Source organism: Triticum urartu, chromosome 6A, assembly GCF_056163025.1.
Source record: "Triticum urartu cultivar PI428250 chromosome 6A, HENAU_Tu73, whole genome shotgun sequence".
Taxonomy (NCBI): Eukaryota; Viridiplantae; Streptophyta; class Magnoliopsida; order Poales; family Poaceae; genus Triticum; species Triticum urartu.
In genome coordinates this window covers 415,955,864-415,972,519 of record NC_141878.1, presented here as the reverse complement: position 1 = coordinate 415,972,519, position 16,656 = coordinate 415,955,864, and the positions used below count along the sequence as shown (strand labels likewise).

General features: G+C 45.5%; 1 protein-coding gene across 1 annotated transcript; it reads right to left on the bottom strand.

Annotated features, from left to right (window-relative positions):
• Positions 1-4,776: 4,776 nt before the first annotated feature.
• On the bottom strand, positions 4,777-6,631 carry LOC147965475 (protein G1-like4). The gene is made up of 3 exons (XM_087528163.1): positions 6,177-6,631; positions 5,958-6,087; positions 4,777-5,696 (listed from the first exon to the last, which is right to left on the bottom strand). The coding sequence occupies exon 3, from the start codon at positions 5,686-5,688 to the stop codon at positions 5,080-5,082; it is 609 nt and encodes a 202-aa protein (XP_087384289.1). The 5' UTR covers positions 5,689-5,696; positions 5,958-6,087; positions 6,177-6,631; the 3' UTR covers positions 4,777-5,079.
• Positions 6,632-16,656: the final 10,025 nt, after the last annotated feature.

The following is a 16,656-nucleotide window of genomic DNA, read 5'->3' as shown; positions in this document are numbered from 1 at the left end:
TCAAGTGATGAACGATGAGTTCTCTTCTGCACCGTTAGAGACCTCCCCGTAGGCCGTAGTGGGGTATTATTCCTAGTGTCCTTCACATCGTTATCTTGTTTTTGCGGGTGACATCGTTATCTTTCATTGATGTTCATTGCTTTAGAAATAGCTCACCACTCATGCTAATGATTCTTTTATTGATGTTCAAACCAATAACATTTGGCTAGTGTATGTTATTTTAAAATAGCCTAGCTAGATTCTTACTTAGAAGCAAGTAATAACTAACAACACATATGTTTTTTTTGGGAGAACAACATGAATACTATATACCTAAATAGTTGATCATATCTAACTTTAATTATCTCAGCATGCAACTATGCTATGTCATCATGCATGGAAAAAGGCCTTAATATGCATTATGTATTCTACTCATATCTAATAAATATTGTACAACTATATTATAATTAAATACAGTAAATTGCATGTATTTTAGTTTTAAATTCTCATATTGTTAATCCAAATACTTCATTAGCAAAAACAAATCCAAATACTAATGTTTCATCCAACCAAATCTCATTTAAATAATGGCAAGAATTTCCCAGAACAACAGCGGGCTATCATCTCTAGTATGTATTCAGTGACCACTATTGTAGTTAACCTACTAATTTGTACTAGTAAACATGTGTCGACATATCTGGTCTTATTGTCATTTTTGTTATACCTTCAGATATCGAATGCGGGAGGAAATTTCATTGGTACTGCCATACTATCCTTTTCTCCTTCGATTTCATGGTTGCTTTGTTGGTTTCCGATTTGATGCATCGAAAAACTATATGCATGGCCGGGCAGCTGCTCTTGCACTGCAAAAGCACATACCTAACATGGATTTATAAAACTAGAAAATTGGTTCATGTGTTTAATATTAGGTTATGATCAGCGTAAGTGCGTTTACTATTAGTGTATCTAACCCCTTATTTGTTGAAAGAGAATAAGGTGTATCGATCATTGGTTATCAATTAAGTTTTCAATACTTGACATATTCTTTGATCGATACATGTTCTTTTAAAATTCATTAAAACATACAATAATGAGATAAAATATTTGCAATGAAAAATATTGTGATAAAATGTGTGTTTAGAAATCTGCATATTTTTATGTTGCAATCAACGTTTTCTAATATATATATATATATATATATATATATATATATATATATATATATATATATATATATATAGAGAGAGAGAGAGAGAGAGAGAGAGAGAGAGAGAGAGAGAGAGAGCATGGATTCTATAGCCAAAAATCTATTATGGATTACATTCTTAGACATCATATCTTGTATGCATGGGCATAATATGAATTTAAGATGGCTGTTTATTTGGTAGGATGAGCTGGCAAGATTACTCTCTCGAATATGTTTCTCCCCGGAAACTCCTAAACTCGAAGTCCCAAATCTCTTATGCATGGGCATAATATGAATTAACTATTGTCTCTACCTATTTATTTAGCCCTAATAACTCAAATATGGTTCAGTTTCTCATAAGGGCAGGGTGTGTGCGTGCATGTGTTCATAGGGGTGAGTACATGTATGGGTTTGTGAGCGTTTGCGTCAGCACTATGTTTCTAAAAAAGAGTTATTCATTACTTGTTTAGATATTGTTCATCAATGTGTGCCTTATAGTCTTCATTTTATGCACTCAGGAATTATTTATGAAGTATAATACTTTTATTATGTTTTATGCAAGTCAGATTTTAGTCAGCACACACGGCTCCAATGCTACTTGATAGTATACCCTTGTACTCGTTATGTGAGCTCCCCGTGCCCCTCCTAATATGGTATTATATATATTATGGATTATGCTTAGTCTGCACCGCTGCTCCCCTCTAATCTAATATCATTAGACTACCCACAATGGGAGTACTAACATAGACGGTAACATCACACATATCTACTTAGACAAAAATAGATAATGTGGCAAGCAATCAATGAAGAAAGAGAGACATGTACTAACATAGCTAGTTACTCATAGTATAAGTAACACCACACATATCAAGGCAAGATGAGTTTATAACATAATAAATGAAGTGTTGCATGACACCATACATATGCATGTTACTACTCTAAATTACTGCCCATGCACCGTGGCTAGTCTTATTATGGTATATGTCGAGGAAGTAGATGTCACTGGAATATTAGTCAAAGCCGCCATCAGTTTTGTACGCGTGGTCTTGTAGCCTCAGATTAATTATTTTCACACAAAAAGGAAATTAAATACTAAAGGTTAGACATACTAGCCTTTTATCATCTATATATGATCTACCAATTTGTTGGGGGTTGTTCTATGTATCCTACCTCCCATGTCTCTATACCCCCCCCCCCCCCCCCCCACCCCCCACCCCCTAAAAGAAACTCATATATATACTCTTGAAGTAACTACAATTCTGTACTATAGCAGGATTCTGACCAATTAGGATTAGAGCGACATACTCAGCATATTGTTTACGTATGTACGATAGCAATACCAAACTAATGAATTTTGCAAAGAAGAAAATCAAGTGCACCTTTACTGTACTATATCTTATTTAAGCTACATATATGTACATGGGGCTGTGGCGCTTCCTAGTATTCCTAAATAAGTTATAATTCAAATAAAATTTGAATTGTGGTCAATTATACCTTTTGTATTTGAATGTACTTTATACATACACGTATTGTACTTTAGTGTGTTATATAATTCATTATCCTTGTATGTTTGTTGTTGGAAGTATGACCACATTTCCATATTACTTTATGATAATTAGTTTGTGGGTGAAATCGTTTGTGCTCAGCAGAATTACACACCTCTAATAATTCTATAGTACATAATATTATTACAACATATGATACACACACACACACACACACACACACACACACACTTGTGAACAATATCCAAAGTAACAGGTGTTTATGCTATCACACTCTACAGTTTTAGGAAGCTATATATATGAACTCGTTGGAATTTTAAAACTTGATATTGCAAATTTAGCTTTGTATAGGTTAACAATTTCGGAGTTTTAAGGTAAAGGCAACACTTTAGAATTGTATAGGTCGAGTAAGATCCTATTATATAATTAGCATTGTAAAAACTAGCTTGTCCAGCCAAAAAAAAAGTATGTTCAATTTATAAATATCACGCAGATCCGGGAATAGAAAAGAAACCTGTGCAACAGTTAACATCATATAACATGCATTCTAGGAATACTGAAAGAGTAATGGATTTTGACGAGAAGTCAAATACACTACCAGTTCGGTAGTGATGTAGGTATCCATAATATAACAAATAGAAGAGGATATCAGTAGTAAGGGAACATCAAACATGCCAGTAGGTAACAGCTCAGTAGTGATGCATGTAAATTAACATGCAGATCTGTGAAGGCTTCAAACATATAGTACTAACTACATGTATATGCTTATAATCGGTCATAGGCTGATTATATAAGGGAGAATGTATAATAGTAAGCTGAGTACTTTGTGAAGTGCAAACAGTATATACCTCACTGCTAATATGTAGCACATGTTTGATGTATTTAAGAAAAATACATGTTGATCACGGAATATATGTTCATTTGTTGAGTACTTAATTTCTTTAGGGACAAAGAAAGGAGGAATAAACCACATACTCAACAAAGTACTAGTTGCTCGTCAAAGCCTCGTCTTAACGAAACGAAACTATGCCTTATATATTTTCAAATGGAGCTAGGGAGTATAAGTAGTTTCTAAAATTTCATCAATTTGATCGCTAATCAGGCTTCGTATCCCAGGCAGGCACACAGCTAGCTGGTGCATACACTGCATATCATTTTTGTAAGCTAGCTTCATGCATAAAATGAGGAGCTAGCAGGCCAAGCAAGAAGCAGTGAAATCTGGCGGAGGAAACAGTAGGAAATCTATGGAATCAATGCAATTTGGCAAGACACAGTCGACGTCGACAAATGTACCATCTCCTTATTTGGAATCAAATACGGGTAAGCGCAAGTACTAACTGCACCGAGAAGGACGGGACGACGCAGGCAGCAGGCAAACTATTGGGCTGTTTGACCCGATCTGGAGCGCCATGTAGCTTAGCTAGACAGCGAGCCGACCGGCAGCTAGCACGCACGCGCAGGCAGGAGGGACAACAGTAGCGCGCTCGTAGTACTCCTCCTATAGCTATTCACTACTGTCACGCACACAAGCTAGCTAGAGAACGAGACGCGGGGGTGGCCGAGGAAGAACAACAGTAGCCCGGCCACCGTCGCGCGCTGTGCACACGTACGCGGGGAACAGTACGTCGTCCTCTTCATACGTACAGTACAGCGCCGCCGGGATCCGGCCGGACACTCATTCTCATTGGTGGTGGCTGGTGCAGCTTGGGATGGGAATACAAGAAAATAAGGCGGAAAGGATCACAACACAAGGAACCAACGCAAAGCTAGCGATATTTATGTGTACTCCTATGTGGCGGATTGAATTCTTGCTTCCAAGTACCAAGACCAAGGTGAAGATGATGCTCGCGAGTGCGCCACAAGACCACACACACACACACACACACACACACACACACACAGAGAGAGAGAGAGAGAGAGAGAGAGAGAGAGAGAGAGAGAGAGATCGCCAGATGCAATGCACCTCATCTATCGATTGATCTCTTGCGTGCGCAGTGTACGGTCACCATACGCACACGCACGCTATCTCTATAAACTTAATTCAGGACATAGTACGTACTATATGTACGTGTTTTAATGAGCAGTGAGACGTTTAACGCAGGCATCTGGGCAATCCATGATCAGTCAATGGCATTCACTTACTTGCAAGAACAAAGTTCAACACAAAAATTAAGATAGAGGAAGCTTGGCAGTAGAAATTAAGCAGAAGCAAATAATAACTAGCAAATGGACGTAGCACGATCAATAAAAGTCTGAATCATCTAGTCTAGATCTTAAGCCCGGCAGAATGGTAGTAAAACAATGCATGCATGCACAAGCAGTTAATCGATCGAGACCTACATAAAATATGCTCATCATCGGTCCGGCATACCAAATGGGCACGTGCGCAGTACAGGTCCTCTCTCCTCCTCAGCAGGCCGCACCGGCGGGGGGCGGTGGCGGTGGGGGTGGAGCCTGGTGGCTGCTGCTGCTGCTGGCGTCACCAGGCGTCGGCTTCTTGCGCTTCTTCTTCTCGTAGCTGACGCCGCGCGCGCGAGCCTGGTGCTCGCGGACCTCGCGGAGGAACAGGCGGACCGCGCGGGCGGCGAAGGGGTTGGACTCGGGGCGGCCGCCGTGCTCCTCGAACGCGGCGCGAAGGCGTCCCACGAGCGCGTCGAGGCTCCCCCACGCCTGACGCAGCGGGCAGGGGCAGGGCGCCGGCGGGTTTGGGTGGCCGAAGAAGGGGCACGACGCCGTGTGCACCTTGGTCTTGCCGAACTGGTCCAGGTACCGCAGAAACTCCAGCACGTGCGCGCCGCTGCACTGCGCGAGGCTCAGCGGCGGCCGGTGGTTCCGCAGGTACTGCCCGAACGTGTTCCAGTCCCGCCGCTTCTGCGCCTCGTACCGGCTGGGCGTCTGCGGCGTGCCTCCACCCCCAGCAGACGAGGACGCCCCTCCACCGCCGCTAGATCCACCGGCGCCGCTGCCGCCACCGCCGCCCGGGGCATTCGGGCTCTCGGGGTTTGGCGACAGGTCCATGGATCAACCTGACGCCCAAAAGACACAAGCTCCGCCATTATAGTACACGAATGATGAAGCTAGCTGATGAATGCGTGCGTATTTGGGGTCCGCCCTTAAATTTGGAGCTGGTGCACACTCCGCTCCCTTCCCTTTGGCTCTGAGTGCGTGTGTGAAAGGGATGCATCTATACTACCAACCAATATACTCTAAGATATGTACATACACATGTGCGAAACGGCCGGATTCTTTTACCGGAAGGGGCATCGGTGGTTACATGCTTAACATACCTTTACTCACGGCGGCGCGCGGCCGATCCCTTTTTCGCCGGTGGCGGACTCAGAGCCGCGAAGAAGATAGGTCGACCAGCAGCAGCAGTGGCGTCGGCGGGAGGTGAAGAAGCTGGCTCGAGAATTTGATCTGCAGGGGGGGTGGAAGAGGTGGATATATAGGGATAAGTAAGTCTGAGAAAAAGTTTAACGCGGACATTAGCTTCTTTTGCCACTTACCGCTCCTCAGTAGCAGCAGTAGTGGTGGTTGCTGTGCTCATAGGTCCATTAATCTGACCTGAGTTGCTCTTGCTGCAGCTGGCCAGAGCTTGTTGCTCGAAGACGAAACCTTCTTCATGTGCTGGAATAGCCTTGAAGGGATTTCATTGGCATGCTGCTGCTGCTATTTTTAGGTGGGTTTCAGGGGGCGGTGGATGGATTGTTTGGCCTAAAAAAGGGGGGATCTGCGAAGTGAGTGAGAGATGGAGGGACGTAGAGAGAGAGGGGGGGAGAGGACATATACAGAGGTGCGGCACTGTTTAGGGCTTTTAGGTGAAAGAGGGGGGAAGACGGGAGACACTGTTGAGTGAGAGGTGAGAGGTGACATGACTAAAGCTGAAATCCTTTTATTTTCCATCCATGGTGGGGGAGGAGGAGAAAGCGAGCGAGCGAGGGGCACCTCACCTCCCACCCCCAGTCCCAGTCTCTCGCCACCACCTCCATTTGTATAGCTCCCCAGCAGTGGTGGGGTCTGGGATGTCCTTTGCGCCGTTTACACCCGTCGACGGGGACACGGACGGTGGAGATCGGCCCTCGAAAGAGTCCAAGCTGCTAGGCGCAGCTCCATCACGCACGCACAGGAACATATCTGAGGGCGTCCAGCATCCAATGGACGGCCTGTAAAGTGGTAGGGCCCGCTCATGTCCGTACGATTGGAGACGGCCCGGGGCCTACCGCGCAGAACACCATGAATGGCCGCGCGCGCGGCTGCTTGTCCATGTGAGGAGACGACAAATATGAAACTCCGTCCCAGCCTAGCCTAACGCCGGTATGAAATGCTTCCGCATAAAACCGCGGTGCATGATTAACCAAAGGAATTCTCTCTCTTTCAGAACTCGTGTCCGCATCCATATTCATCGACATTTAGAAAGATGATTCATGTCGTACCGCCGCATGTGGCAGGTACTGACCAACTTGGATGATACAAAATCTACCAACTTGCAAAAAAACATGCTTCTGTGGAGGGAAAGAAAGTCGAAGATACATGTGTTGATTTTTTGTTGTCTTTTTTATTTTGCTGTTGCTGTTAAAGAATATATCGACTTTGTTATCACACCAGCCTCTCCTTGTCTCACATGGATTGTTTGCCGATTTTTACTACGTATTTGTCTGTGCGTTATCCTACAACTACCTCATTTTCTTGGTACAACGACTTTAAAATATCTTGTACTGGAGCAAGCGCGTAAATATAATAGTAACTCAGTAGCATCACGGTTCACAAAATATATAAAACCGGAAAATTAAACGGTCTATCTTAAACACTGGATTGTTGTGTTCGATCTAACTTGAATCTTGAACTACAGGAAATTTAATTCTGAAACCTAAATTTCTAAACCTATTTAATATGAACTATAGCTCTGATTTTATATTTCATGCCTCTTACAAATATGAACATGATGGGTGATCATATCTCGTACAAAATGAAACTATAATCCATGTCTTTCTTTTGATATTTGTATACAGATCTCAAATGTCTAGGGTATAAGCAAACAAGATAATGTGTGCGTGCAAGGTCTATGGGTTAACTCATGAACTAAAATTAATGCAAGGACTAGAAAAAATACAAAAGAAAAACAATCACTAGTAGAAAACAGGGCTTTGGTTCAGGCCGGGTCAGCCCATTAGTCCCGGTTCAGTCCAGAATCGGGATCAATGGGGGCATTGGTCCCGGTTCGTGAGCCCAGGGGGCCGGCCGGGCCACGTGGGCCATTGGTCCCGGTTGGTGGGATGAACCGGGACCAATGAGCCTCGCTCTTGGCCCACAACCATTGGTCCTGGTTCGTGCCTCAAACCGGGACTAAAGATTAGACCTTTAGTCCCGGTTTGAGGCACGAACCGGTACTAATGGGGTTGAGACCTTTAGTCCCGGTTCGTGCCACGAACCGGTACTAAAGGTCCCATTTTCAAACTCTACCCCCCCGGATCGCCTTTTCAGTTTTAAAAAAAATAAAAGAAAATGATGGAAATGTCAAAAAAATAAAAGAAAATAAGTTTCCCATGTGATATGTGGTCTAGTTGTTGGGAAAATTTGCAAATATGAATTTTGACTTTATTTGCAAAATCTATCTAAAATTTGTAAAAATGGGCATAACTTTTGCATACTAACTCGGATGAAAAAGTTTTTTATATGAAAAATCATCTACTCGAAAAGTTACATCCGAATTTAATAGTGGGAACCCCGTTAAACACTTTCAAAATCCTCAAAAACCTAATAGAAAAAAAGTTACGGGGCTTTTAAGATCTAGAGTGAAAAAAATCGAAAAAAATTCAAACAGTGGGCAAACTGTGGTCAAACAATGGTCAAACTAATTATTCTAGAATATTAGTGTTACTAAATAATTATTTTAGTTATTTCAATTTTGGTCAAATCTGGTCAAACTGTGGTCAAACAATGGTCAAACTAATTATTCAAGAAATATTAGTGTTACTAAATAATTATTGTTTTTTAAAACAATAATTTCAAAATAAAACTATGAAATGTGTCACTTCACGCTCAAGCAAAATTCCTGAAGGTTAATAGGATTGACATCTTAGTATTGTCAGGAAAACAACAAGTGCAGACTTGGAGCGAGGGAGAATAGAACCCGGAAGTTAAGCATGCTCAGGCTGGGGGAGTGGGAGGATGGGTGACCGTTCGGGAAGTTAGATGATTTGGAATGATGAGGGGTGATTAGAGGATAAATTGAGAAGTGATGAGGGATGGTGATTACAGACTAGAGGTTAAAATAATTCAGAAATTTGAAAATAAAAAAATCAAAAATATTTTCAAATTTTTTTTTATAAAATTTCCTTTAGTCCCGGTTGGTGTTACCAACCGGGACTAAAGGTGGAGCTCCACGTGGCTGCGCCCTTTAGTCCCGGTTCTGGATTGAACCGGGACTAAAGGGAGAGGCATTAGTACCGACCCTTTAGTCCCGGTTCCAGAACCGGGACTAAAGGCCCTTATGAACCGGGACTGAAGGTCCTTTTTCTACTAGTGAATATGTAGCATCACCTTCATGCGGTTATATACGTGACACTTAATGAAATTTACACTTAATGGAAAATGTTTGCATTCATTTTAAAGTGACATTTACTAATGACAATATCACCTCCACGTCCGGTTATACACATAAACAACAATAATTTATACTGTTAAGTGAATGAACATTACTTGAAAATAGATGAGTTTTTAAAGAACTTCTGCCCCCTAAACATGTTATACTTGAAAATAAGTATATTTATGTCAGCATTACTATTAATTGCGCATTTTTCTCTATCTATCATGTCCATTGACAGCTATCCCAGTGGTCCGTAGTCATGTCTGATCTAGCTATCTTGCCGATAAAAGGTTACCTTGAACTTTCCATTTGTGTAGGCTGATGTGTGGATGAAATTAAAACCCCACCACCTGCATGGTACATGCAAAACACTTGTAAGCGGTTAGGGTACAATGATTGGGTGGATCAGGAGAATTGGCTACCAATATTTCCTTTGAAAAGTCGTCCTTTTGTTTGAATATCTTCAACCCTTTTAGTTGCTTCCAAATGTGTGCATCTCTCTGTTATCAGATGGGACCAGTAATAGTATGGTACTATTGGTGGCTGTTGGGCAACATTGATCATGATGCTACACTCTTACTAGTGAAATAGTTGCACATGTACTATATATGACGCATTAATGTTTAATTTTGGAGTATGACCTGTCAACTGAAGAAGTGCTCCTATGCAAGATATGCATATGATCTTAGCCACAGTAGTGCAACAAAACTAAGAGAAGTTTACTACGAACACGGCTGCGTACGACGATGAGTGAAATAGTTAGCTACTACCTTTGTTGCGTAATTTAAGACGTTTTTGCAGTTTACTTTTAACTCCAAAAACGTTTTATATTATCGGACGGAGGGAGTAGTTCTTTTTACAGCAAGTAAATAGCTAGGTTTATACCTTTTTTTCACCCGCTGCTCTCAGAAGTTGCATGCAGGTGAAAGGTACGTATGTACCGGCAGTTGTGCTACAATGAATGTACAGCGCTGAGGCTGATGGGGGCCTGATGGGTGGTGGATGAGATCACTTAGGCCTTGTTTGGTTAAGCCACTCCCCAAGTGGATTGGAGTGAAATGGAGGGGATTTCGGAGGAATTTGAACTAGATGAGATTTAATCCCTGCCAATACTTGTCAATCCCTCTCATTTAACATGGAACGAACAAGGCCTTAGGTGATGCTGCCATACTGAGTCTAATCACAGTCATTGGACGAATTTTATCGTACGCATAGCACTATCGTCTATGATCAGTGCAACTTGTTCTACACTGTGATTAATCGGAAGACGAGCTACAGCCTCTCGGTGGACATTTTTTCTACGAAACTACTCCTTGTTTTTCTAAATTATTTTCTCTTTTCGTAACATATGTAGCTTCTTGCTACACTCCGTCCTCCACTTTTCGAAAAAACTCCGCAGTAAGCACTCCACTGAGATGTGTTAGAATCGTGTTTGCCCTTCTCTCTTGCTACTGTTTCTGGTATGTAATATCTATATTAGTGCTCGATCATTCCTTTTCTTTTTTCGAACATGCATTATTCATCCTTCTTTTTCGAAACAAAAAGCACGCATTAGTAAAAAATTGTAATGCACTATACATCAGCCATGCATGCGTTTGAGACAGATCCGTACGTACGCCACGATCGAAACTCCGTCCAAAACAAAGATGATGCAAGGCATGGACCACAAGCGAGACTGGTCAATCGATCAGCTGTGAGTCTGTGCTAGTTATTTCTCGAATATCCTATCATTATGAGCGCATAAAATAAGATGGATATGCAGTACAATCCGAGTGCGAATTTCGGAGAGAGATAGCCACTTGTTGGGCGTTGGTTTACTGACAGTTACATGATTCTTTTTTTGCTGAGAACCTGTCATGTTGTGGGTCCTTAATCGCCCGACAATTGTTCATGTCCTGCTTTCCAAATTATTGCATGCATGAGAAATTGTCCGTGCGATTGTATCGCTTTTTAATCAGAATGATGCAGAGTAAATGCTTGTCGCATGCGCATATGTGCTTGACAGGAGGTTCAGCGGATCAGGAGACAGTGCCACATCTACTTGTTGGTTAGACTAGTCAAAGCCTTCTCTAATGACTCCATGCATATAGAAACTGATGAGATGATTCAAATAATGACGCGAATCACCCAATCGTCCTCTGGGGGACGGCTGCTACTCATAAACGACTGTCTTACGAACATTCCATTGTTCGTAATAGGCTTCTACCTTCTTCAGGATGGGATCCACCACAAAATTAAGAAGGTTCGGTCTAGCTTCTTCTGAGAGAAGGAGAACGGGAAGCAGCGATACCATATGGTAAGCTGGGAGAATATATGTCAACCCAAAGAGGTGGGTGGTTGGGGTGCTCAACACCAAAGTCATGAATTGGTGTCTCAAGACAAAGTGAGCGTGGAAGATATTAACTGGACAGGAAGGCCTTTGGTTAGATATATTTGTTAGAACATAGGGTTTAGGAAACTGGCTTGACACCCTAAAACGGGGTGTGGCTATCTCATTATATAGATGTACCAAGAGGTACAATACAAGGCCTATACAAGACTACGTATATACAGTCTAACACCGTCCCTCAATCTTAACTATAGCCTGAAGTACAAAGTAAGTTAAGATTGCGCCTACAGCCTACAAACTGTGGTTGTGGAAGAGGCTTCGTGAAGATGTCAGCAAGTTGATCTTTTGAGAAGATGAACTTGATACAAAGTAGTCTCTGTGCAACACGTTCCCGAACAAAATGATAGTCAACCTCAATGTGTTTCGTCCTAGCATGAAACACCGGATTAGATGAAAGATATGTAGCACCAATGTTATCACACCACAGAACTGGAGGATGACCTGGAGAGATTCTCAACTCCCGCAATAAGGACTGTACCCATATGATCTCAGCGGTAGCATCAGCAACTGCTTTATACTCAGCTTCAGTACTGCTACGAGACACGGTGGCTTGCTTGCGAGCATTCCAGGCGATCAAGTTAGGACCAAAGAACACTGCATACCCCCCCGGTGGATCGCCGATCATCAGGACTTTCAGCCCAATCCGCATCAGAGAAAGCCGAAAGTTCACAAGACGGTGCAGAATGAAGAAGCAGACCGTACGAAGCAGTGGAAGAGACATATCACAAGATGCGCTTAACTGCCGAGAGATGAGTGGTACGAGGTGCATGAAGGTACTGGCACACACGGTTGACTGCATAAGAGACATCAGGCCTGGTGATAGTGAGATATTGCAGACCACCAACAAGACTGCGATACTCAGTGGCGTCATCAGCAGAAAGAAGATCTCCATCAAGGGCAGACAACCGATCAGTCACAGACACCAGAGTGATAGCATGTTTGCATTTGAGCATCCCAGCACGGCGCAACAAATCCATAGAATACTTTTTCTGAGTCAGAGTCAACCCAGTAGAGGACCGTGATACCTCCAAACCAAGGAAGTAATGAAGAGCACCCAAGTCCTTGACAGCAAACTCCTCACTCAATGCGGACACAAGGCGATCAGCGGCAGCATCAGAAGAACTGACAAGGATGATATCATCAACATAAACCAATAGATACATCGTCACCTCAGGACGCTGAAGAAGGAACAGTGATGTGTCAGCAGTGGAGGGAATAAACCCAAGAGCCCGGAGAACAGAACCAAGGCGTGCATGCCACACACGAGGCGCCTGTTTAAGTCCATACAACGCCTTGACCAGACGACATAGATGATGCGGACGTGTAGGATCAACAAAGCCTGGTGGTTGACGCATATAAACCTCTTCCCCAAGAACTCCATGGAGGAAGGCATTTTGTACGTCAAGCTGACGAAGAGACTAATCACGAGTAACAGCAAGAGACAACAGTATACGAATAGTAGTAGGCTTGATAACTGGACTGAACGTGTCTTCATAATCAAGACCATACCTCTGCTTGAAACCCTTGGCAACCAGCCGTGCCTTATAGCGCTCAATCGAACCATCTGCATGTCGTTTTACTTTAAACACCCACATGGTCTCAATGATGTTGAGACCAGAAACCGGAGGAACAAGTTGCCAAGTGCCATTTTTCAGCAAAGCCTGAAATTCCTGCTCCATCGCAGCACGCCAGTGAGGGATACCCAATGCGGCCTGAAAATGACGCGGCTCAGCCGTCGGATCCGCAGCAGCATGAGCAACACATGCGGCAAGCCACGCCACAGTCCCGTCTGTGCGTTCCTTGGGGCAAAAAACACCAGACCGGCTGCGTGTGTGTGGTCGATGAGAGACCACAACAGGCGGCGCCGGCAACACCGGGCTTGCCACAGGAGACGAAGGTGAGACCGATCCGGGGCTGGAGGAGCCAGAGTCATCAGACTCAGCGCTGGATGACGTGGCCGAGACGGGGCTGTCGAGCCCAGCTGACGACAAGGCCGGCTCGCGAGGATCCGAGGTGGCCGAGGCGGGGCTGGCCGGTGTAGCTGCCGTGGCCGCTGGGCCAGCGGTTGTTGGGCCACCTGCCGCTGGGCCAGGCAAGGGCGATGCCTGCGGCGTGGTGGGCAAGCCAGGCGAGCCAGGCGACGGGGCGGGCGAGCCTGGCGGCGGCGCGGGCGAGGCGGGCGCTGCCGACGCCCGCGGGTCGGCTGTGGATGCATCGGGCTGGCGGGCACGACCCGCCATGCATGGGCCATGCACCGGATCATCATGACCATCATGAGTGTTGTTCATAGCCTCATCATCCAGGAGTTCAAGACGGGCACCACGTCCAATACCTGCAGCATGGTTAGGAAGCAACACAGGAGCATTTGCAACATCCACAAATTGATTAGGCGAAGGTGTAGCGGAGTGCACAGGTGGTAAACTAATGGTAGAGTGGTTCGGAAGAGCACGAAATGGGAACACATTCTCATTAAACACAACGTCACGAGAAATGTAGACACGATTGGTGGGAACATGAAGACACTTGTACCCTTTATGGAGAGAACTGTACCCAAGAAAGACACACTTCTTAGACCGAAACTCTAACTTACGCTTGTTGTACGGCCGCAAGTGTGGCCAACACGCGCACCCAAACACTTTGAGAAACGTGTAGTCTGGGATATCATTGAGCAAGAGTTCAAGAGGGGTTTTCATTTTCAGTAGTCGTGAGGGAAGCCTATTTATCAAGAAACAGGTGGTGGAAAAAGCATCACTCCAGAACCGAAACGGGACGGAGGCATGAGCTAGTAAAGTAAGTCCAGTCTCTACAAGATGACGATGCTTACGTTCAGCGGTGCCGTTTTGCCGATGTGTATGAGGACAAGATACGCGATGCGAGATCCCAAGCTTGTTGAAAAACGAGTTGAGGTTGTGATATTCACCCCCAGTCGGATTGAACATGAATAATTTTGTGCTTAAGGAGACGCTCAACATGTGCTTGGAACTGAATAAAAACATCAAACACATCAGATTTACGCTTGATAAGATATAGCCAAGTAAACCGACTGTAAGCATCAATGAAATTGACATAATAGTTGTGACCACTAACAGACGTTTGGGCATGACCCCATACATCAGAAAACACAAGCTCAAGAGGATGTTTCACAACACGACTAGACTCTGAAAAAGGTAGTTGGTGACTCTTGCCCTGCTGACAGGCATCACAGATAGTTTCAGCACTTTTATTGGATACAACTGGTAGTTCATGGCGATGCAGCACATGACTAACTATAGGAGCAGCAGGGTGACCAAGGCACGCATGCCAGTGCGTAGGCGACACACGAACACCACTGAACACCTGAGGAGAAGACGGCTTAGGAGATGCAGGTGGTGCGTCAAGTGCATATAAGCCATGGCAAAGACGACCACTAAGCAGAATGGCCCTCGTGTCCCGATCCTTGATAAAGAAACGAAAAGGGTGAAACTCAGCAAGGACATTGTTATCACGAGTAAGTTGAGGAATAGACAACAAACTACGCGTAGCAGAGGGAACTCGAAGGACATTGGAAAGATGCAGTTTGCGAAAATTGTGTGCAAGAAGTGATGCCTGACCAACATGGGAGATGCGCATACCTGCTCCGTTGGCGGTGTGCACCTGATCATGTCCACGATATGGTTCCTGAGTGGAGAGCCTGCCCATCTCGCTGGTGAGATGATTCGTGGCTCCTGTATCCATATACCACGTCGGATCAAGAGAGTAGGACTGGGTGCGCCCGTGCTTGTGCCCCATCACAACAGCTGCAGCCTGCTTATCATTCCCTTTTCCATTGTTACCAAGGCCAAGGAAGTCTTGCTTGTAGCGTCTGTGGCAGCGATAGGCGAGGTGACGATCGATGCCACAAAGCTGACAAGCCTGAGGAGCACCGCAACTAGAACATCAAGCAATTGGGCGACTCCCTCCAGTGATGGTCGGCGCGTTGCCCCGTGAGGCCTGGGACGAGGAAGCCGGTGGTTTGCCACCTGATGCGGCTGGCTTCTGAGGTTTGCCGCGTGTGGCGGTGTTGGCGGAGGCGAAGCTGGGGGAAACACGACGCGCCTTGATGCGCTGCTCACGCCCAAGGAGGCACGCATAGAGCTCACGACGCGGGAGCGTATCCTCTCGACCATGGACATTCTCAATGAGATTGTCATAATCATCATCAAGCCCGTTAAGCACAAAAGTGGTGAAGTCCTCGTCCTGAAGCGGCTGACCAACAAAGGCCAAGGTGTCGGCGAGGCTCGTCATCTTGTTGAAGTACTCCGTGATGCTGAGATTGCCAAGCTTGGTCTCACCCAGCTCGGTGCGTATAGAGTGCGCACGCACCTGATACTGAGAGGCGAAACTAGTGTGGAGGGCTGCCCATGCCTCCCTGGACGTAGCGGCGAAGATGATCATCGACGAAACACTCGGGGTGAGCGAAGACTTGATAGCGGAGAGAATAGCCTGATCCTGCGCCACCCACGGTGATATGCCGAATGATGAGAGGGTGGACACGGGATGGATCCGTCGATGTAGCCCTCCAAGTAGCGGCTACAGAGTAGAGGCAAGACCTGAGCACGCCATGACAGGTAGTTGTCCGGCGCGAGCTTCACCGGCAGTAGCTGCGAGAAATAAAACGGCGGCGGCGCCGCGGTTTGAGAAGTGTACGCCTGCGTCAGTGGGGCATAGGGATCCATGGACAGGGCCATCTCTGGATGAGGGACCATCGCATAGGCGCCAGGGGAGGAGTAGGACCCGGCAGAGGCGGCAGCCAAAGCGCCGTGCCCGGGCGCTGCAGGAGGACCGTAGGTGCCCGACGTGGCGTAGGGGCCAGCACCCGCAGCAGCTGAAGCACCTTGGCCGGGCGCTGCAGGGGCACCGTACAGCGAGGAGGCCGCGCCCCCATAGGACGGCGGCGGCGCCTGGTAGTAGTGGTGCGGTGGCGGCGGATGCGGCACCCCCGTGTAGGGTTGCGGTGGCGGCGCAGCATAGGCCGACCCCGGCCAGAAGGATG